The 23,272-nt window shown below is 45.1% G+C and overlaps 1 protein-coding gene across 1 annotated transcript in view; it reads left to right on the top strand.

The window, feature by feature from the left end:
- Window positions 1–23,272, top strand: part of CRB2 (crumbs cell polarity complex component 2) — a 64,037-nt gene that overhangs the window by 10,749 nt on the left and 30,016 nt on the right. The window contains exons 2-6 of the mRNA XM_032233526.1: window positions 7,151–7,837; window positions 13,327–13,522; window positions 18,382–18,521; window positions 20,097–20,279; window positions 22,127–22,240. Of these exons, the coding sequence (XP_032089417.1) occupies window positions 7,151–7,837; window positions 13,327–13,522; window positions 18,382–18,521; window positions 20,097–20,279; window positions 22,127–22,240 (1,320 nt within the window). The remainder of the gene's footprint in view (window positions 1–7,150; window positions 7,838–13,326; window positions 13,523–18,381; window positions 18,522–20,096; window positions 20,280–22,126; window positions 22,241–23,272) is intronic.

Genomic DNA, 23,272 nt, shown 5'->3' with positions numbered 1-23,272 from the left:
AAGGCGTAGAGCCGAGATGGCTAACTAGAGCACACACAACACCTCAGTCCGTGTTTGATGTGCAGCCGTGTTTGGGAGATCAGAGGAGACAGGGGGATGGGGGTGGGGGAGGTAGGACCTGAAGGTCACAGAAGAAGAGGGTTTGTAAAAGGAGGGCTCTGATCTAAGGACGAGGAGGACCACAATGAGAGGTGGAAGATCAAAGAGATTGCTGGGTGGTTGAGGCCAAGAAGGATAACCATAAAAGTGTGATAGATTTATGGGTTCGGCTACATTGCCTGTTTCTCGAAATCCGAGAACGGGAGAACTTTCAGCTCTGAGAAGAACAGTGGAGGAAGGCTCAACTGCACGCCTGAAGGGGTGTCCATTCATGAAGAGAACTTCACGTTTGATAGTCAAGGCATTTCGGGAACTGCAGATCTGGGTTTTGAAAAGGAAGGTTCTGGCAAAGAGTTGGGGAAAGTTACGGTTAACACCTGCTAGGTTCTCCCTGATTCTGTTCAACCATATTCACTTAAGCTAGCTTCTTTCCTAGGAGAAAGAGGTAAGGAGAGGAGGGTGGAAGGGAGAGAAAGAGAAGGAGAGAGGGTAGGAAGGGGAAGAGTAGTAGGAGAAAGGGAAGGGAAGAAGGAAGGGGAAGGAGAGGAAGGAAGGAAGTAGAGAAGGGAGGGAGGGAAGGAGAAAAGAAAGGGAAAAGAAGATGGTGTTACAACAGGCAGAAGGGATGGCAAATAAAGCAACCCAAACTGTATATTATAACCTATTAAATGAAATAACAAATGTATAAGAATGACAAATGTAAAGAAGAATAACAATTATGTGAATGTATACTTACAATGGTATGTAAGAGAATGAAAAATAAAAACGTTTGGGGACAAAAATTAGCTTATTTCCTTTCCTTCTTTTTTTATTTAAAAGTTTTTTAAAAAAATAATTTTTATTGAACATTTTTACCTTTAAAAACAAAAAAAATGGGACACAATGAACGAAGAAAAGAAAAAAAAGAAAAACAAAGCCAGAATGGTCACTCTATGTGCAATGTTTTTAACGTTTATTCAATAAAAGAATTAAAAAAGAGAAGTCAACATTGGTTATGGAGAATTAAACCCCGAGCGCTCAAGAATGGGACCTCCAAAACCAGAAGGGATGGACCTTCTTCTGTTGGTCTCCAAACCTTTCTCTGATCTTCAGAAGTGCCAGTTTTCTGTGTTTAGCTCCAACTTGAAGGGAAGATGCAAAAATAGGAAGAGGGGTGATAACCCCTGTGCTTGGAAATTCCCCCCGTGGAATTTTAAGTGCAGCAGATAGGAGGACAGCTTATCTGCAGGCTGTCTAAAGGGATTAAGGAAACAGGTACGGGGTGTATGGTTAATGTTACAATGACATCTTAAGGTGCCAAATGACCAGGGTTGGGGTGGAAGGCCTGAACCTCTGAATTGCAGCTGAGGCTTCCATCAAATGAGAGCGCTCCTCAGAGGCTCTTAGAAGTCTAAAAGAGGATCTTAGAAATCTAACGTTCGTTTGTTTTTTAAGGAAACTTAAAACGTACATGTTAAAAAGAGATCCAATTGTGGCATCTGAAGGTTGAAGCTCGGGCATAAGCAGGAAAGGGGGATCAGAGCAATAATAATTACTTTCCAGCAAGGCTCCAAATAATAGAATAGAATAGAATTATTTGTTGGCCAAGTGTGAATGGACACCCAAGGAATTTGTCTTTGGTGCATATGCTTTCAGTGTACATAAAGAAAAATAAAATAGAATATACATTCATCAAGAATCATAAGATACAACACTTGGTGATAGTCATGGGAATAGAGTGGAGTGGAGTGAAGTAGAGTAGAGTAGAAAGCAGAATAGAATAGAATGGAATGGGAATAGGAATAGAATAGAATTCTTTATTGGCCAAGTGTGATTGGACGCACAAGGAATTTGTCTTTGGCGCAGAAGCTCTCAGTGTACATAAAAAGAAAAGAAATACATTCATCAAGAATCATAAGATACAACACTCAGTGATAGTCATAGGAATGGAGTGGAGTAGAGTGGAGTAGAGTAGAGCAGAGTAGAGTAGAGTAGAGCAGTGTTTCCCAACCTTGGCAACTTGAAGATGTCCGGACTTCAACTCCCAGAATTCCCCAGCCAGCGAATGCTGGCTGGGGAATTCTGGGAGTTGAAGTCCGGACATCTTCAAGTTGCCAAGGTTGGGAAACGCTGGAGTAGAGAGCAGAATAGAATAGATTAGAATAGGAATAGGAATAGGAATAGAATAGAATAGAATAGAATTCTTCATTGGCCAAGTGTGATTGGACACACAAGGAATTTGTCTTTGGTGCAGAAGCTCTCAGGGTACATAAAAGAAAAAAATACATTCATCACGACTCATAAGGCAGAACACTTAATGATAACCATGGAGTGATAGGTGTGGTCTTACTAAGGCTTTATAGAGCAGAATTAGTACCTCACGTGATCTTCATTGTATCCCTCTGTTAATGCAACATAGGATTCCATTGGCTTTTTGGGTTGAACACGGCTGGCTCCTATTTAGCTGGTTGTCCACTAAGACTCCAAGATCCCTCTCAGAGTCACCGCTATTAAGCCTGGTTTCACCCAGTTTATATGTGTCCTTGGGGTTTTTTCTTGCCTAAGTGTAGGACTTGACTTTTCTCTACATTGAATTTCATTTTGTTAGATAGAGCCCAGGGTTCAAGTCTGTCAAGATCCATCTGGTCAGACACGGAAAAGAGAAATGTTAACCTCTAGTCCCACTGGGGTTGGGGGCACAATAGGTATGGGGACATGCGGGGGGAGTGAGGGGGATCAGGATGAGTGTTTTTTCTATGCGCACATTAAAGGGACCATAAATGTTTGTCACTTTCACTCAGTGTTTGGTCTCAGGGTAATTTTCTTACCGAGAAATCTGTAAATTAAAATTCCAGATGTGCACTGCAGGTAGAAAGAGGGTAGGGCTAATTTTATGTGATGCTTGTTGACTGTGTCTGCCTGTGTGTCTCTTGAGGTTTAAGAGGCCATTGGTTCTGGGTCCTCACACGTGCTCAGCCTTCTTCCTTTCTGGAAAACATTCGGGATTGTGCAATGTGTGCTTTAACACTGGGGTGTTGGGTTGTTATTAAAGCCACTTTGCATTAGTGGGACAGGAATGCTCGTTTCTTGTTAAAATGTGCATCGTTTTCCTATTGCATTTTCATTTTGGTTAGACGCATTGATGAGTTGGGTGGCTCTTTCTCTTTATGTCAATCTACCTATCTGTATTTATCTGTCTGCCTGTCTGTCCATCCATCCATCTGTCTGTCTGCCCCAGTGGTGGGTTTTGGATCGCGGTACGATTGCACTCGTGTGGTGTACGCCTGCATACATACATCTTGCGCCACCTCTGCAGCTGCTTGGCAGAGCATCGCACAGGCACCATGCGCTCCATGTGCTCCGTGCCTATGCGCAAAAGCGCCGAAGAGCTCAAATACAGAAGGAGCTTGGGCGGACGGGAACGGTAACCGGTGCTCGGGCAGGCACTGGTACGCTCGTACCAGGGCGTACCGCCTGCAACCCATCACTGGTCTGCCCTGTCTCTGTCTATCTGTCTTATATCTGTCTGTATGACTGTGTCCGTGTATCAATCTATCCATCTCTGCCTGCCTGTCTCTGTCTGTCTGTCTATCTATCTATCCATCCATCCATGGAAGGAAGGATGGATGAAAAGAAGATGGGTGGACTTTTCCTCCAGCCATCCCCTTTCTAGAACATCCAAGGAGGTCCATCTCTTTCATTCAATGGTCAACAGTAAGAGACAACTAGATGGATGGATGGACAGATGGATGGATGGATGGATGGATGGATGGATGGATGGATGGATGGAAGATGCGTGGATCTTTGTTCCAGCCATCTCCTATCTAGAACATCCAAGCAGCTCCATCTCTTTCATCTGATGGTTGACAGAAAGAGATAGTTGGATGGATGGATGGATGGATGGATGGATGGATGGATGGATGGATGGATGGAAAGAAGATGAGTGGACCTTTGCTCCAGCCATCTCCTATCTAGAACATCCAAGGAAGTCCATCTCTTTCATCAGATGGTCAACAGTAAGAGACAGCTAGATGGCTGGATGGACGGATGGATGAAGGGATGGAAAGAAGATGGGTGGACCTTTGCTCCAGCCATCTCCTATCTAGAACATTCAGGGAGGTCCATCTCTTTCCTCAGATGGTCAACAGTAAGAGCCAGCAGCCTTGCTGTGCCAGCTGTACCTTCCTGGCTGTTCCAGATGTTGATTTCCAAGAGAGTCATAACTACTGCAGGCAGCTTTTCGTGCCAGCATCACAAGCTGCATCTACAAGGAAGAGGGAGGACCTTATGCCCCAGCCTGATGGAGTATTTGCAGAGAGAAAGGAGCTTGCTGGAGTGGAACAGAGAGGCTGCCCTGCTGGAAAACAGCCTCTTGGGTTGCAAACTCTAATTGCTCGTCGCATACCAGGCCCATTCGGTCATCCCTGTTCTCCGCTTGAGTGGAGATTGGAGAATAAAAGCAGTGAGGGCAGGACAAAGGGGAGTGTTGCGAACGCAAAGCCAGTGCCTCTCCCCCTCCCACAATGGTCCCAGGAAAGGGGGAGGGAAGGGAAGGGAAGGGAAGGGAAGGGACAAACAGCAGAAATTTGCAAAGTATCCTGGAAAATTTCCCCAGCTAAGAAAGGCAAATTATGAAAAAAAAGGAGGATGAAACAACAACTTGAGTAGAATTCAGGGAGAAGCCAAGGATAACAGAAAGGAAGCTGATGATGATGGTGGTGGAGAAAATATCTTCAGGTGGATGGTCTAATCATAAGGTTACTCTTGAAAGAAATAGTGCAGGTGGGAGAATCAAGAAAAGTGATGAGAACTTCTGAAACTCATTTTTTGGCCAAGAAGATGTTGGTGGAATGTTACAGAGGTTCTCATGAAGTCACTAGGTTAGGGACAATTTGTTCTGGAGGACATCTAAGATACTAAGAGTCAGCAACAACTTGAAGGCATGTCTGTGGTAACTCTCAGTCCTCCAGGTCATGGTTGTCCCAAAAGATGCATTTTCAAGACTTTCTTGTTTTTCTTTGAAGAGGTCTCGCTTCTCATCCAAGAAGCTTCCACTTCTGTAGACTGAGTTGGAACTGAAGAAGCTTCTTGGATGAGAAGCAAAATGTCTTCAAGGAAAAATAAATTCAGTTGCTTCTTGGGACACCTTGATGGCATATCATCATCATTGTCATCATTTAGGCAAGAAAAACCAAATGCACATGTACAGTATAGGTGGCACCTCCCTCAATAGTAGTAACTGGGAGAGGGATCTTGGAGTCCTAGTGGACAACCACTTAAATAGGAGCCAGCCGTGTGCAGCAGCTGCCAAAAAAGCCAACACAGTTCTAGGCTGCATCAACAGAGGGATAGAATCAAGATCACGTGAAGGGTTGATACCACTTTATAAGGCCTTGGTAAGGCCACACTTGGAATACGGCATCCAGTTTTGGTCATCACGATGTAAAAAAGATGTTGAGACTCTGGAAAGAGTGCAGAGAAGAGCAACCAAGATGATTAGGGGACTGGAGGCTCAAACATATGAAGAACAGTTGCAGGAACTGGGTATGTCTAGTTGAATGAAAATAAGGACCAGGGGAGACAGGATAGCAGTCTTCCAATATCTCAGGGGCTGCCTCAAAGAAGAGGGAGTCAAGCTATTCTCCAAAGCACCTGAGGGCAGGACAAGAAGCAATGGGTGGAAACTAATTGAAGCAACTTAGAACTAAGGAGAAATTTCCTGACAGTTAGAAAAATTAATCAGTGGAACGACTAGCCTCAAGTTGTGAATGCTCCAACACTGGAAGTTTTTAAGAAGAGGTTGGACCACCATTTGTCTGAAGTGGTATAATGTTTCCAGCCTAGGCAGGGTGTTGGACTAGAAGACCTCCAAGGTCCCTTCCAACTCTGTTATTCTAAATCCCTCACCCAACCAGGAGATCCTGGCCTATATCATTTCTGACAGATGGCAGTCCAGTCTCTTCTTAAAAGCCTCCAGGGATGAAGCTCCCACAACTTCTGAAGGCAACTTCTGTTCCATCGGTTGATTGTTCTCCCTGTCAGAAAATTCCTCCTTAATTCCAGCTCTGTTATTCTATTCAATCATCATCAGAGTGATATCTTTGTCCAGCTCCATTTCACTTCTGCCAGTGTAAAGGGAGCTTGGAACTAGCCCCATACGGCCACTCCAAGCTCCATTTTCATTGGCAGAGGGTTGCAGGAGGCCATCACAGCTGAAAACGGAGCTTAGGAGCCCGTTTTTGCTGGCAGAGTGCTTGGGCCACCAGAGGCACCCCCCGACACGAGTGACGTCGAGCTGGGAACATCCACCCTGGCCACCCCCACCCTCACCCCACAAAGTCAAACACAACCCTGATGTGGCCCTCAATGAAATCGAGCTTTGACACCCCTGCTCTAACCTAACCCTGCCTTGGCATCCTTCAGTCTCAAAAGACGATGGTATCGTGCTCTGGAAATAAGTCCAAAAACAGCATCTGGTGTGCTGTATGCAAAGCTGGAGTGCCCTCTCCAGAGCATGAGGCCTGGGCAGATTGATATGGAGGATAGACGGTTACCCAAGAGAGCAGATCCCCTCCCCTCTCCATGTCGCTGAAATAGTCCAATGGGACGGCAGAGCCAATACGATCGGTTCCAGCTGCATCGCACGAGTTACCAGAATGTGGCTGTATACAATCACGAACTGCCTCCGGGACTCTGGCTCCGGATTTTGCTGGAGGTTGACTCCTGAAGCCTTTTCCAGTAGTGGATGTAGCCACAAGGCAGTGGAGGTTTGTCATCAGAGTTTCCCTTCTCCTAGAAGATGGTTCTGTCGCTGGATCTGCCGTTGGGGCGTAGAGCCCTCTTCCGCCTTCAAACCCGTTGAGCGTCTTCTCCTGTAACCCTGGGAAGGGGCCCTTACGAGGTGCTCCCAGCCAGGCCAGCTAGACAAGGTTTTTTTAAGGAGGTGTTACTCCTCCATCACTCATCCTTTGTCCTGGCTTGTGACAGGCTGAGCCTGGCTTACCAAACGTTGGGCCCAGGATGGCAGGTTTAGTCCAGTCTAACCCTGTTGTTGTTGTTTTTCTCTCTCCAGGAAAAGCCACTCCAGAACCAGCCAACTTTTGCTCCTCAGCTCCATGTCACAACGGCGGGACCTGCAGAGATCTGGAAAGTGGCTATCATTGCTTGTGCGCCCACAGTCCCCTGGCGCATGTGGGAAGAGACTGTGAGTTGCTAACCGAGCCGTGCGATGGACATCCATGTCCACCCGAGTGGAGTTGCAGCGGGACGCCTGGCTACCTGAATTACACTTGTCACTGCGGATCCGGCGTGTCAGATGCCTCCTGCAGGTCCCAAGGGGACAAGTGCAAGACCAACCCTTGCCCTCAGCCCTTTGAGTGTGTCAGCCTCCAGGATGGGTACGGTTGTCACTGCCAGAGTGGAAACCATTGCCTACTGAGCGCTTCCCTTTGCCCGAGTGAACTTTGCAACAACGGCACCTGTCTTGAGAATGGTGGGACGTATACCTGCCTGTGTCCGGCTGGCCACACCGGGGCCCACTGTGAGGAGGAGGTGGATGAGTGCTCCTCCAACCCCTGTCAGAACGGCGCCATCTGTCTGGACCGCGTCAACGAGTACAGTTGCTTTTGCGTGCCCGGGTTCCAGGGCTACCACTGCGAAATGGACATCAACGAATGCGCCTCCCAGCCTTGTCAACACAACGGCACCTGCCTCAACCAGATGGACCATTACGTTTGCCAGTGTCTGCCTGGCTACACAGGTAAGATGGACATCTCATTTTCCTCAGATTCTGGGAGGCGTCCTTTGGTGATTCACCAGCCTCTCATCAATAATATACAGTTGCCTTAATTTGGGGCGACAGAATGGATGTTGCTGGCGGCGCAGAATAGCCGGGCTGGTGCAGTGGTCAGAATGCGGCATGGCGGGCTAATTCTGCTGACTCCTAGCCGTTTGATTCTCATCAGCTCAAGGTTGACTCAGACTTCCATCCTTCCAAAGTTGGTAAAATGAGGATCCAGGTAGTTGGGAACAAAAGGCTGACTCTGTAAAGAGCTTATAGGGCCTGTAAAGCACTATGGAGCAGTCTGTCTGTCTATCTATCTATCTATCTATCTATCTATCTATCTATCTATCTATCTATCTATCTATCTATCTATCTATCTATCGCTTAGAGAGAGCTGTGAAGCTCTGTGAAGCGGTATATAAATGCCATAGCGCTCTCTCTCTCTCCCTCTCTGTGTCTGTCTGTCTGTCTGTCTGTCTGTCTATCTATCTATCTATCTATCTATCTATCTATCTATCTATCTATCTATCTATCTATCTATCTAATCCATCTATAGCTATCATCATCTATCTATCATATAGTTAGCTATCCTCCCTCCCTATCTATCTCTCTATCTCTCTATCTATCATCTATCATATAGCTAGCTATCTCCCCCTCTCCATATCTATCTATCTATCTGTCTGTCTGTCTGTCTGTCCGTCCATCCATCCATCCATCCATCCATCCATCCATCCATCCGTCCATCCATCCATCCATCCATCCATCCATATTGTATTATTAAATCAATTCATCTTACCATCAACTCCCAAAGACAATTATTGGCTCTTCTGCTCTCCATACATCATATTTGTACCTTATCCATCACTTTCTTCTCCCTCTTTCCTCCTCTACCCTACCTCCTTTCTTCCCCCTGTCGTCCTTCCCTTCTCTACTTCCCCTTCCTTTCTCCTTCTCCTCTCTCCCCTTTCCACTCTGTCTTTCTCTTCCCCCCTCTACCCTCTCTCCTATCCCTCTTCTTCCCTTACCTCTCTACTCCACTTCCCACTCTTCATCTCATTTACTTGGTGTATTCCAACTTCTGAGCAAGCTTCATTTTATGTTGATGGTATTTATAATTCCTTTTCAATATACATATTTAATTTTAACATGTATTCTCCTCCTTTTTTTATAAAAAAAATAGAACAAAAAAGTATACATATATAGTCATTGTATTTTTAAAGCCCTCCCTCCCCCAGCCTAATTTTGGCCGAGATGTAGATGTACAATCCCCAGCTATTCTCATCATTATCTTTATATAATTATACATCCTTACATGCCCCCAGTTAGTGATTCTGTCTTTAAATCTCAAGAGTTTCCCATTGTAGGTGTATTTCATGTTCCCTCTCCATTTAACTCCCAGAATTCTTAAATTCTCGCGAAATTGAGAAACACTGTTCTTGACCTTCCCGGAAACTCAAAAATATTGGATGAAAATTTGGAAATGGGCACAATAAATTAGAGAGGAACAAATAGAATACAAACCCAAACCCTTTCTGCTGGGAATAACCAAGGGGAAATATAAAAAGAAAATTAATTAATTGCTATTAGAAAGAACAGGAAGCTCCTGTTTATATTGTATTGTGTAAATGTGGTGTACGTCTAGGTTTTGTGTGTGTGTATTTTACATGTTTGTTAATAAAAAATAAAATTAAAAAAAATAAAATTAAATACATACTGATGCATCAGACTACAGCTCGAGTAACGTTTGCCCAATGTTGGAAACAAAGTAATATTCCCCCAGATGAATTAGTGATTCAGAAAATGTTGGATTCTCCAGAAATGGACAAGTTAACACTAAAACTAAAAGATAAAGAAGAGTCTGAATATTATGAAATAATTGAGATAATTGGTCCAAAGGGTTGCAAAACAGGAATGAAAATTAATTCAGCTGAGAAACAAAAGATAAACTTATAGAACTGTAGATAAATGTATATAAATATAGAAGCGAAATAAGATTGTTATGTACAGGTATGATGACATAACAAGGTTGATGTGAGGATCGTAAGTTATTATGGAAGGAAAAAGCAATTAAAAATCTGCTGCAAAAAAGAAAAAGAGAGAAACACCGCTTTGGACCGTTGCCGTCAAGATCAAACAGGGCCCGTTGCCAGCACAATAATCTTATTCCAGGCATTGTCCCCTCTCTGATGCAGGTGTCCCTCCCCCCCAAAAAAGGCTGAGTCCAAACTTTTCTCTTAGTTGCACGGACAAGCAACTTTTTCTGGAGCGAGCTGGCACTGACTCACTGGGGCTTGGCCAGCTCCCTACTGAAGCGGCGCGAGGGTCTCATTTTTATTTATTTATTTTCTGGCCTCTGCCTGGAATGTCGGCCGCAGGGTTTCCTCCTCCACCTGGTACCAGCCGCACGCAGCTCCGCTCTGCAGCCTTACATGGCCACGGAGGAATGTGAGCGAAGATTACCAGCTCGGTAGCAGAAATTGCAACACTGGATGCGATTCTGGTGATTCTTGGCCGAGGAATTTCCCCTTTTGAGAACAAGAGAAAGGAGGGATTTGGGAAAGAACAGAAGGAGAGCAAATACCTCTCTTTCACTCCTCCTCTTGGAATGCGGCATCCAGTTTTGGTGGCCAGTATGTAGAAAATATGTGGAGACTTCAGAAAGAGGGCAGAGAAGAGTAACAAAGAGGATGAGGGGACTGGAGGATAAAACATAGGAAGAACGGTTGCGGGAACTGGGCATGGTTAGATTAAGAAGAGTTAGAAGGGATCTTGTAGGTCATCTACTCCAACTCCTGCCCAAGCAGGAGACCCTAAACCATTTCTGACAACTGGGAGTCCAGTCTCTTCTTGAAAGTCTCCAGGGATGAACAACTCCCACAACTTCCGAAGGCAATTTCTCTTCCACTGATTGATTGTTCTCACTCAGAAAGTTAATCCTTAATTCCAGGTTGAATCTCTCTTTGTTCAGTTTCCATCCATTATTCCTTGTCTGGCCTTCAGGTGCTTTGGACAATAGCTTGACCCCCTCCTCTCTGTGGCAGCCCCTCAAATATTGGAAGGCTGCTATCATGTCTCCCCTGGTCCTTCTCTTCCCTAGACTAGCCATGCCCAGTTCCTGCAACCGTTCTCCGTATGTTTTAGTTTCCAGTCCCCTCATCATCCTGGTTGCTCTTTTCTGCACTCTTTCTACACTCTCAATATAGTTTACAAATTAACAGAGCTGGAAGGGTCCTTGTAGGTCATCTAGTCCAACCCCCTCATTGAAGCAGAAGACCCTACACCATTTCTGACAGATGGCAGTCCAGTCTCTTCTTGAAAGTCTCCAGGGATGAAGCTCCCACAACTTCTGAAGGCAACTTCTGTTCCATGGGTTGATTGTTCTCCCTGTCAGGAAATTCCTCCTTGTTTCCAGGTTGAATCTCTCCTTGGTCAGTTTCCATCCATTATTCCTTGTCTGGCCTTCAGGTCCTTGGGAGAATAGCTTGACCCCCTCCTCTCTGTGGCAGTCTCTGAAATATTGGAAGACTCCTATCCTGTCTCCCCTGGTCCTTCTCTTCACTAGACTAGCCATGCCCAGTTCCTGCAACTGTCCATTCATCGTATATTTTAGGCTCCCCTCCCCTCATCATCTTGATTGCTCTTCTCTGCCCTCTTTTTATGGTCTCCAGAGTTCATTGGAAAATTGTATGTGTCGACTCGCAGCTGCTGCTTTCCTCTGGGCATTGGGTTTGAATTCCAAGCATCTCCCTCCAACCTGGGGTTCAGCCATTGGCTCCCCCCCCCCCCGCAAGGAGTCGGTCCCTTTTAGTAGGAGATGGGAGGGCGTTGGTTTAAGAATTGGCAGCTCTGCTAGATTAAGGGGCCAACATTCCTGGTGGATTAGTCTGGCCAGGTCTGGGCCAGAAAATTGGAATTAAGTGGATTTGCAGGTAGCAACCCAGGGATATATATGCTGTGAAATCAGCCAAGAAAAAAAAAAGAGGAGCAGATTGCGAAAAAGAGCATGGAAGACACTTAGATTTCCTTGAAACAGTTTCTTTATGGACCTGCTGCTTCAAACCAGCAAATTAGGCAGAGGATAAATAATTCTAAGGGTTAATGAGAGGTCTTCCCGTTTTTGGAAGCTGAGGAAAACAGGCTGAGAATGTCCTCTTCACTTTAGTTTTAAAATATGCCAATTGGGGGCATTTCCCTCCCTCACATGCTCAGTTTCCCATGGAAATAATAGTTTCCCATCTCCCTCTCCCTCCCTCCCCCCTCTCTCTTGTTCTCTCTCATTCTATCACTCGCTCTCTCATTCTCGTACTCTCTTCTCTCTGTCTCTGTCTCTCTCATTCTTTCATTCTCTCATCTTGTTCTGTGTCTCTCTTCTCTTTGTCTCTCTCTCTCTGTCTGTGTGTGTCTCCTCTGTATCTCTCTCTCATTCTCTCTCATTTTTTCATTCTTGTTCTCTCTGCCTCTGTCTCTCTCTCTCATTCTTGTTCTGTGTCTCTCTCTCTGTCTGTATGTCTCTGTGTATGTGTGTGTGTGTCTCCTCTTTGTCTCTCTCTCTCTGTGTCCTCTCTATCTCTCTCTGTCTCTCACTCTCTCATTCTTGTTCTCTGTCTCTCTCTCTTTCTTTCATTCTCCCATTCTTCTTCTGTCTCTCATTCTTTCATTCTCTCATTCTTGTTCTGTCTCTCCTCTCTGTCTGTTTCTCTGTGTCTCTCTCCTCTCATTCTTTCATTCTTGTTCTCTATCATTCTTTCATTCTCTCATTCTTGTTCTGTGTCCCTCTCTCCTCTCTCTCTCTCATTCTCTCTCATTCTTTCATTCTTGTTCTTTCTCTTTCTTTCATTCCCTCATTCTTGTTCTGTCTCTCTCTCCTCTCTGTCTGTTTCTGTGTGTCTCTCTCCTCTCTCTCTCTCTCTCTTATTCTCTCTAGTTCTTTCATTCTTGTTCATTCTCTCTTTCTTTCATTCTCTCATTCTTGTTCTCTCTGTCTCTCTCATCTCTGTCTCTCTCTCATCTCTGTCTCTCTCTCATTCTTTCATTCTCTCATTCTTGTTCTGTGTCTCTTTCTCCTCGTAGTCTCTCCCTACCTTTCTCCTTCTCATTCTCTCTCATTCTTTCATTCTCTCATTCTTGTCCTCTCTGTCTCTCTCTTTCTGGTCTTCTCTCTCTCTCTTTCTTTCTCTCATTCTTGTTCTCTTTGTGTCTCTCTCTTCTCTTTGTCTCTCTGTCTCTGTCTCCCTCCCTCTCTCATTTAGAGCAATATTTCCTAACTTTGCCATTTTTCAGAGAAGTGGACCAACTCCCAGAATTCCCAGACAGCTTCGGGCACTCTGGGAGTTGACATCCACTCAATGTAACGTTACTAAGATTGAAAAAAAATGCTGATTTAGAGATGGAAGGACCCCTCGTGCAGCTTTCAGAAAGTGTTGCATATATACAAACGAATCCATCCCTCTCTTTTTGCAATAAAGGTGTGAACTGTGATGTGGAGATCGATGAGTGTGAATCCAGTCCCTGTTGGCATGCTGGCACCTGCTCCGACCATATTGGCTTCTTCACCTGTTCCTGCATGCCAGGCTACCAAGGAACCCAGTGTGAAGTGGATATTGATGAATGCCAAAGCCAGCCTTGTCTTAATGGAGCTATCTGTGAGGACCTGGTCAACAGGTGAGAACTTCAGTCTTCAGGACAATCTCTATTTTTCCATCAGCTCTCTTACAACATTTATCTTACAGTGTGTCATCTGGGTACAATTTTTGCGTCAACCTGTTGAACAATTACATCATTTTAAATCTATTTTTATCTTGCCTTTACGTTTACATTTCGACTACCTTTTAATTCAACTCCTCCCCTATAATTCTACATTCCCCCCCCCACAAATTATTCACTTTTCTATTTCTTTTTGCCTACATTCCTTTTGTATCCAATGATAAAAACATCCCCATATCTGATTCTCCCTTCTCTTTAATGGCCAATGTTAAGCTATTCATTTCTGCGCAGTATAATATTTTTTTTATTACCCCTCTGTCTGAGAATGGATTTTTTTTCCATTTTCCAATTTTGTGCAAATACAATTCTAGCTGCAGTTATTACACGAATAATTGAATACACATTTTCTTTACTATATTTCTCTGGTAAGATACCCAACAAAAACAGTCCCAGCTTTAAGTCAATATCATCCTTTCCAATCAGTGGTGGGATTCAGCCAGTTCACACCTATTCGGGAGAACCGGTTGGTAACTTTCTAAGCAGTTTGGAGAACTGGTTGTTGGAAGAAATCTTTTGTTTTTTCCACTTTCCAGGGCTAATCCTGTAAAGAAGGCAGGAAGGAAACATTCTGGTGTTGTTTCTAGCCTCATCTTTATTGCCCTGCTTACAGAAACTGCCTCTCCAGTTAACCTTTATTACCATTGTAACAACTAAGGAAAAGTGCCCATCGACCTGAGTGACATTGACTTGGCCACGCCCACATGATCACATGACCACCGAACTCCACCTATCCAGCTGGTCATTAGGGCAGAGAACTGGTTGGCAAATTATTTGAATCCCACCACTGTTTCCAACCACATTCAATTTTTTGCCCAATATTTTTTTTGCCTCTGTACAAGTCCACCACATATGATAATACGATCCCGGTGTCTGGTGACACTTCCAATACTAGGTTGATTTATCTTTAAACATTTTTGCCAGCCTTTCGGGTGACGTATGCCATCTGTAAAACAATCCCAATGCCTTTTTATTTTCAGACAAACACAAACACACAACACAAATAACATAAAAGCCTCTTCAATTACACACAGTGTGTCGATTGGTTACAAAGTCTATCTGTGTACTTTCCGTGATCCTCGAATTTTATCAAAATTCACATATTGACAATCAAAATATCTTTGAATACATTGTTATTCTCTCACTTAGAATAAGTTATTCAATCATTTTAGCATTGATAACATTCCCTAATAGTTTCCAATTCCATGTTTTCCCCATTATTAGTATCATCAATCTAATATACATGTATACAAATTGTTATCATTATTAATCATTTATTTGACTATAGCTGTTATTACGTTGTACATAGCACTCAAAATGTAACTATATTTAACTAAATTTCTTGTGATATCATTCTATTATTTTAGCATTGATAACATTATCTAGTAATTTTCAATTCCATGTTTTTCCCCCATTATTAGTATCATCAATCTAACATACTTGTATACAAATTGATATAATTATTAAACATCCATTAAGCCTAACTATTATTACATCCTTTCAACATAAGGCATATTAAATTTGAAGTAAATGTATATTATAACATTTTATTAAATTATCCTGAAATCATCCAATGATATTATGTCTTTCTAATCTATTCTATATAGAATTGTTTATCTTTTATAAAATGGCTTTTCAACATCATCTCCATAATCCTCACTTATAGTTCGCATAAGATTTCATATTATCAATCTAGTATATATAAATGCTTTGTTATCATTATTAATCATTTATTGGACTATAGCTGTTATTACGTTGTACATAGCACTCAGCATTGATAACATTATCTAGTAATTTTCAATTCTATGTCCCCCCCCTATTATTAGTATCATCAGTCTAATATACTTTTATACAAATTGATATAATTGTTAAACATCCATTAAGCCTAGCTATTATTATTACATCCTTTCAACTTAAAGCATATTAAATTTAAAGTGAATTTTATATTATGACATTTTATTACACCATCCCTGATCTTGTGGTGACCCCACTCCCTTCACCGTCACTCGTATGGCAAGACTTCTACAGGCATTTATTCATATCTCCCCAAAAGCACCTCCATTGCATAGGCCTGGATTCCATGCTCAGCAAACCATGTGTCACGGAGTAACCAGGTCCAATGGGCACACACAACATCCAGGAGTCAAATAAGCCAGGATACACAGCATGAACCCAAAAGGTATGGAACTGGGCAAGTTGCTCCATCAACACTCAAATTCTCAGGTTGGAATTAAGTAGGCAACATTGGTACAGGCGAGGTTGCCTCCTCGCAGGCAATCTAGCTGACCAACGCTGTGTCTGCCTCCTCTCTGCTCTACGTGTCCTTGGATGGGAAGGAGGTGTGGACTCCACCTCCCCCACATTGCTAATAGGTGGCAGCTACTCCTGTCCCATACCTAGATGCCCCCAGGCCAACTTACTGCAGCCCACTTCCCTCCCAGCTGAGGACTATCAGGGTAGTGTTCTCCAAGCCCGGAGCCCTGATCCTGACCAATACTCACCTCCACGTTTTCCTTGGCAGACTCAAACTCACCCTCCTCCTCTGAACCTGTATCTGGAGAGAGGTCCATGTGCGTGGATCCATGACACTTTATTTATTTATTTATTATTTATTTATAGAGTTTGTATGCCACCCACTCTCGAGAGACTCAGGGCGGCTCACAGATAAAAAAGGAAGGGGGAACATACAAAAAATTAAAGAACAACATTAAAATTCCACAACATTCATGACTTAGCATGGGGCTGGATAAATCAACAGCCCCAGGCCTGCCAGAACAGCCAGGTCTTGGTCGCTTGGTCGAAGGGTAGTAAGGGTCCGGATCTCCATGGGAAGATCATTCCATAGGGCCGGAGCAGCTACAGAGAAGGCCCTCCCCCGGGGAGTCGCCAGCCGACATTGACCAGCAGATGGAATCCGGACGAGGCCTAGTCTGTGAGATCTTATGGGTCTCTGGGAGGTAAATGGCATGTAATGTAACTTCTAGGATTAGATTAGATTAACAGAGTTGGATGGGACCTTGTAAATCATCTAGTCCAACCCCTCAACCAAACAGAAGACCCTACACCATTTCTGATAGATGGCAGTCCAATCTCTTCTTGAAAGCCTCCAGTGATGAAGCTCCCACAACTTCTGTTCCATGGGTTGATTGTTCTCCCTGTCAGAAAGTTCCTCCTTATTTCCAGGTTGAATCTCTCCTTGGTCAGTTTCTATCCATTATTCCTTGTCCGGCCTTCTGGTACTTTGGAGAATTAGTTTGACCCCCTCCTCTCTGTGGCAGCCCCTCAAATATAAGAAGACTGCTATCCTGTCTCCCCTGGTCCTTCTCTTCACTAGACTAGCCATGCCCAGTTCCTGCAACCGTTCATCGTATGTTTTAGTCTCCAGTCCCCTCATCATCCTGGTTCCTCTTCTCTGCACTCTTTCTAGAGTCTCAATATATTTTACAAATTGGAAGGTACCTTGTAGGTCATCTAGTCCAACCCCCTCACCTAAGCAGAAGACCCTACACCATTTTTGACAGATAGTCCAGTCTCTTCTTGAAAGCCTCCAGGGATGAAGCTCCCACAACTTCCGAAGGCAACTTCTGTTCCCTTGGTTGATTGTTCTCACTGTCAGAAAATTCCTCCTTATTTCCAGGTTGAATCTCTCCTTCCGGAATCTTCCATCCATTATTCCTTGTCTGGTCTTCAGGTGCCTTGGAAAATAGCTTGTTCCCTTCCTCTCTGTGGCAGCCCCTCAAATATAAGAAGACTGTTCTCCTGTCTCCCCTGGTCCTTCTCTTCACTAGACTAGGAGTTGACCACCTCATTCTGGTACTGGCGGAGCAAGGGAGACACATCCCAAAATGTTTCACGATGGAAGGTTCCTATCCAAGGTTTTAATTGGCCATCACTTCTGTCCTCACTAGGTTGTCCTTCTTTCTACAAAGGGGGTCTTTCCTCATTGAGGATCTTTTCCCCCCACAATGATTTTTGGGGGTATTTTCTCCAGCCTTTGGGATCCTCCCCTTGTGAGAAACTTTTAAGAAGACTATTATTAGTACAGAGCAGGGGTGTCAACCCTGCATCGTCACATCGGTGTCACCTGACGTACCACAACTTTCCCCCTCCTTCACTAAACTGGGCTTGGGCGCAGCCAGTGCAGGACACATCTGGCCTGCGGGGCCGCAAGTTGCTCTCGAGTTGCCATAGGAAAGGATGATTGGAGAGTGAGTGATGAAGCATCACGGCAGCCACAAACAGAAGCACATTCCAGACATATCTTTCTCAAGGCTGTCTCCTGGGTTACCCACAGCAGCCGAAACGGGGGGGGGGGGTGATCGCTACAGCCTGTGCAAGTGCTCCATTGGAGAATGTGATTTATGACACACCCTGGGGGGGGGAACAGGGTCATAATTGGGCCGTAAATTACATGGGGTCAGAGCTGGCTTCACTTGGTACATCTTGACACTGTTGTTCCTAATAAATAACTGGATTTGTTTTGAAGCTTGGCTTGAGGCTCATGATTTAATTAGGGCATCTGTTGGAACCGTGACAGAGGGGGCAACTGGGGTGCAGTGCACACACTGTTGAGAGGACCAGGCTACTTTAATGCTACTGCCGTAACTTTGAGGAACAGCTGAGAAACAGCCAACATGCAGTAAGCTAAAACACAGGGCTGAAATTGAAATGGAGCATCATGAGGAATTGACGACGCCCATGGAAAAGAGAGGATGTGCTAAATCAGTCAGTCTCATGGTCCTTTTCCCCCACCCCCTTAGCTACCAGTGTGACTGTCACAACACGGGCTTTGAAGGACAACACTGTGAGTTGGACATCTTGGAGTGTGCTTCCCAACCTTGCCAGAATGGAGCCCCTTGCTTGGAAGGACCTGGATTTTACAACTGCTCTTGCTGGACAGGTAAGCAAAATCCTTCCCACGTCTTTCAGAATCTGGAATGGGGAGGAGAAAGCATTTAGAAGCATGTTTTTTTTAAAAAAAAACTTGGCAACTGCTGGGTGAGTGGGGGGCTTTGTTGTGGCCCGCCAGCAGCCAGCAGAACTGGCAGCAGAGTCAGACAGTGAGGAGGTTGAGGAGGAGCATGGGTCAGCCCTAGCAGCTGGGGAAGGCTCTGAGGAGGGCTCTGTGTCAGAGGCAGAGAGGGGGCCAGGGCCGTATGTCTGTTATCAGCTACCTTTGGAGTCAGACATCAGTGAGGAAGAAGAACAGCTGGAGCCTGTTACCAGTGTGCGCATGCGCAGAGTTGCCAGAGGAAGGGAACAGCTAAAGAACAGGAGTCAACTTGGGAGTAAGGCCACAGGTGGACGATGAATGGCCCCTCCCAGAGGAAATAAAAGAGGGGTGAAAGAGGAGTGGAGTTTGCAGGAGACAATTAGTTCACTTCATTGGTTTGTGACTCTCCCAGACTTGTCAGTTTTACAGATTTGGACAGTGAGGAGGTTGGGGAGGAACATGGGCCAGTCCTGGAGTCTGGGGAAGGCTCGGATGAGGGCTCTGTGTCGGAGGCAGAGAGGGGGCCAGGGCCGTCTGACAGTTATCAGCTGCCTTCAGAGTCAGATATCAGTGGGGCAAAGAACAGCTGGAGTCTGTTCCCAATGCACACATGCTCAGAGCTGTCAGGAGAAGGGAACAACTAGGGAACAAGGGTCAACTTGGGAGTAAAGCCACAGGTAAGCGGTGAATGGCCCCTCCCACAGGGAATAAAGGGTTGCAAAAGGGGAGTGGAGTTTGCAGGAGACAATCCATTCGCTTATTATTGTGAAGATTTGCTTATCTTAGTTCCTGACTCACAAAGAGTCCTTTCCAGGCATTTCATTGTACAGCATTGTGACTGGAAGTTCTGGGTCTGGCAACTACCCAAGGACTGATAAGGTCTGTTTTTGCAATTATACCTTGAGAGGCTTATTGCTGGGACTTGTTTTGGGTGTGAATGCCAGGCATTCATATTAACCAAATAAAAAGGGGTGTCAATGCATACTTTCAGCTAAAGTCAGATCTCAGATTACTGCAGCAGGCTTCTGAGGGATGCACCTCATTGGAGAATGTGATTTATGACACAGATTGAGGGGAGGGAAGGAACAGGGGTAAAGTTCAGCTATAACTCAAACAAAGCTTAGATCTGCCTGCAAAAAGATCTTGCCAAAAATAAATGCTCTTAATAAATGACTAATTTTCTTTTGAAGTTTGGTCCAAGGCTCATGAATCAATTTGGGCATTTTTGGGGAAACCTGACAAGATCGGGACAAGGAATCTTTTCTGTGATTCTGTTAAGCCTAGGTCAGAACAGGCTTGTGGGGGTTTCCCCCCACCCCACTCCTATTTTTTAATGGATACATTGATGAATAACACTGGAAAGATTTTCCGGACTGTCCTTGCGGTCAAACAAGAACTTGGTTGAGTTGAGATGAGACTTCGCCTCCCCCCCCCAAGTTCCTGCTTTTGCACACATTCTGTCCCTTCGCTCTCTAACCTTAGGGTATGTGGGAACACACTGCGAAGAAGATATAGACGAGTGTGCAACTCACCCCTGTCTCAACGATGGAGAGTGCCTGGAACGCTCCAATCAGAGCTACTACGGGAGATACGTCGATTTCCCCGAGCAGTTTAGCTACGAAGCAGCCGCTGGTTTCATCTGTCATTGTCATCCCGGTTTTGAGGGTGCGTCCTTTTCACTTGTTTGGGGAATCCTTTGGGGTCTACGGGGGGATCTGGCCGACAGATCGAGAAATCTGTCTTATTGCTTCAGCAGGGGTTTTCATGGGATAGACCAGGGTGTCAAACTCGAGGGCCACATCAGGGTTGTGTTTGACCTTGGTGGGCTGGGGTGGGTGTGGTCAGGGTGGGTGTGTCCACTTTTACGTCACTCCTGTTGAGGGCTTCTGTGGTGGCCCAAGCGCTCTGCCAGCAAAAACGGGCTCCCAAGTTCCGTTTTTGGCTGCGACAGCCTCCTGCAGCCCTCTGTTAGTGAAAACGGCATTTGGGAGTGCTGCCCCTGGCCCTTGCAAACTCCATTTTCAACTGCAATAGCCTCTTGCATCCCTCTGCCAGAGAAAACACAGCTGGGAAGGACCGCCCGTGGCTCTCGTGAGCTCCATTTTCTGCTGCGATGGCCTCCTGCATCCCTCTGCCAGAGAAAATGGAGCTCAGGAGGGCCACAAACAGCCCTCCTGAAGTCTGTTTTCATTGACAGAGGCACTACAGGCCAGATCTAAGCACCCTATAGGCCGGCCCCGGCCCCTGGGCCTTGAGTTTGTCACTGCTGGGAGTCCAAACTTCCAAGTTGTGGACTCACACTGGATGAAAACGCCACCCGTGAGGTAACACACTGGGTTTATTCAGCCGGACTCATGCACGTAATGAGGTCATGCAGCAGCAAAACAGTCAGTAAGGAGTGTGTTTCATGCAAAACCAGTGCTGGAACTTCCGCCTCTCTTAAATAGGCAAGCCACGCCTCTCCCGAGCGCTGGTCTCACCCCGGTAGACGGCATGCGCCGAAGTTTCAGCCCAACTGATTGTGGGGCCGAAACAGCTGTTCTTTGCGCTGCCAGACTTCCGCTCCTTGTAGCTGATCTACAGCTATCCCTAGGAGCCAAACCTTGCCATGCCTCCCCGCCACACAGCTTTGTTGTCTCCTTTGCCCATCGCCCCCTGTCACTGCTGTCCTGTGGTCACCATGATGGCGATCCTGACATCCCCCATTACCCATCTGCCTTCCCACTCTGCTGTGGCCAGCCCGGTACACGGCTTGACCCCCCCTCCTGATTTTAGATTTTTATATACGTTGAACTGCATTTTCATTCTTGGCCTGTCGGCCTTTCTTCCAAGGGGTCATTTTGGATGGTGAAAATGTGTCTTTAAATGCCGCAAAAGAACAGAACGGATTTTTCAGCGGGGATTGCTGTGTGTCGAGTTCAGTGGTGGGTTCCTCTCAGTGGTGGGATTCAAATAATTTAACAACCAGTTCTCTGCCCTAAGGACCAGCTGGGTAGGCGGGGCTCAGTGGTCATGTGACTGGGTGGGAGAGGCCAACTCAACATCGCTGACGTTGATGGGTGCTTCACCTTAGCTGTTACAATGTAATCAGGGTTAACCGGAGAGGCAGTTTCTGTAAGCAGGGCAATAAAGATTAGGCTAGAAACAACACCAGAATGTTTCCTTCCTGCCTTCCTTACAGGATTAGCCCTGTAAAATGGAGAAAAACCAAAGGAGATTTCTTCCAACAACTGGTTCTCCCAACTGCTTAGAAAGTTAACAACCGGTTCTACCGAATAGGTGCAAACCGACTGAATCCCACCACTGGTTCCTCTCCCCGTCGCTACCAGTTACGCTGTCAGTTACTCCTGGCTACTATCGATATGTCAGTACCATACTGTACCTACTGAAACCCACCACTGGTCGAGTTCATAAATCCAAGCCCGCTTGAGTTAGCAATCGATCCTAGAAAAAAGTAAATCAACGAGAAACGCAGGATTTTGAGTGTGATTTGCTTTGCAATCCCTTTGCAGGCGATACCTGCTCCGTGGACACCAATGAATGTGAATCTGAGCCATGTCAGAATGGAGGGAGCTGCGTGGATTTGGTGAACAGCTACCAATGCGACTGCTTGCCTGGATATTCAGGTAAACGGATGAAGAGTAGGAGAACGAAGGAGGAGAAGGAAGGATGGGAGAGAATCTGAAGGTGGGAAAGAGAGAAGGCCTTGTGGCTGGGGGTGGTGGGGCCAAATTCTTATGGGGTTTTTATGGGACCAAAAGGTTTATCTCTTACTTCTTTTTTTCACTTACGTAATTTACTTACCTAATTTCTAGCTGAGTGAGTTCTGCACTTTAATATCAAAGTCAGATGGCTGAAGAAGTCCCAGCTTTGACTTTGAGATGGATAGGATAGGATAGGATGGATAGATAAGGAATAGAATAGAGATAAGAAGAAGGAGAAGAAGAAGAAGAAGAAGAAGAAGAAGAAGAAGAAGAAGAAGAAGAAGAAGAAGAAGAAGAATATTATAGCATAGCATAGCATAGCATAGCATAAGAAAAAATAAGACTAGAATAGAATAGAAAATAGAATAGAATAATAAAAATTAGAATTAGAGTTACAGTTAAAGTTAGAGTTGAGTAGAGTTGGAAGAGACCTTGGAGGTCTTCTAGTCCAACCCCCCACCTAGGGAGGAAACCCTAAACCATTTCAGGCAAATGGTTGTCCAACATCTTCTTAAAAAGGTCCAATGTTGGAGCATTCACAACTTATGGAGGCAAATTGTTTCACCGATTAATCGTTGTAATTATTAGGGAATTTCTTTGTAGTTCTAAGTTGCTTCTCTCCTTGATGAATTTCCACCCATTGCTTCTTGTTCTGCCTTCAGGTGCTTTGGAGAATAGCTTGACTCCCTCTTCTTTGTGGCAGCCCCTGAGATATTGGAAGACTGTTATCCTGTCTCCCCTAGTCCTTCTTTTCATTCAACTAGACATACCCAGTTCCTGCAACCGTTCTTCCTATGTTTGAGCCTCCAGTCCCCTAATCCTCTTTCTTGCTCTTCTCTGCATTCTTTCGAGAGTCCCCACATCTTTTTTTTTAATCACGTGGCGACCAAAACTGGATGCAGAATTCCAAGGGTGGCCTTACCAAGGCTTTATAAAGTGGTATTAACACTTCAT

The sequence above is a fragment of the Thamnophis elegans genome, chromosome 16 (genome assembly GCF_009769535.1).
Source record: "Thamnophis elegans isolate rThaEle1 chromosome 16, rThaEle1.pri, whole genome shotgun sequence".
Lineage (NCBI taxonomy): Eukaryota > Metazoa > Chordata > Lepidosauria > Squamata > Colubridae > Thamnophis > Thamnophis elegans.
The sequence above is the reverse complement of the archived record's forward strand: the minus strand, read 5'-3'. Positions and strand labels throughout refer to the sequence as shown.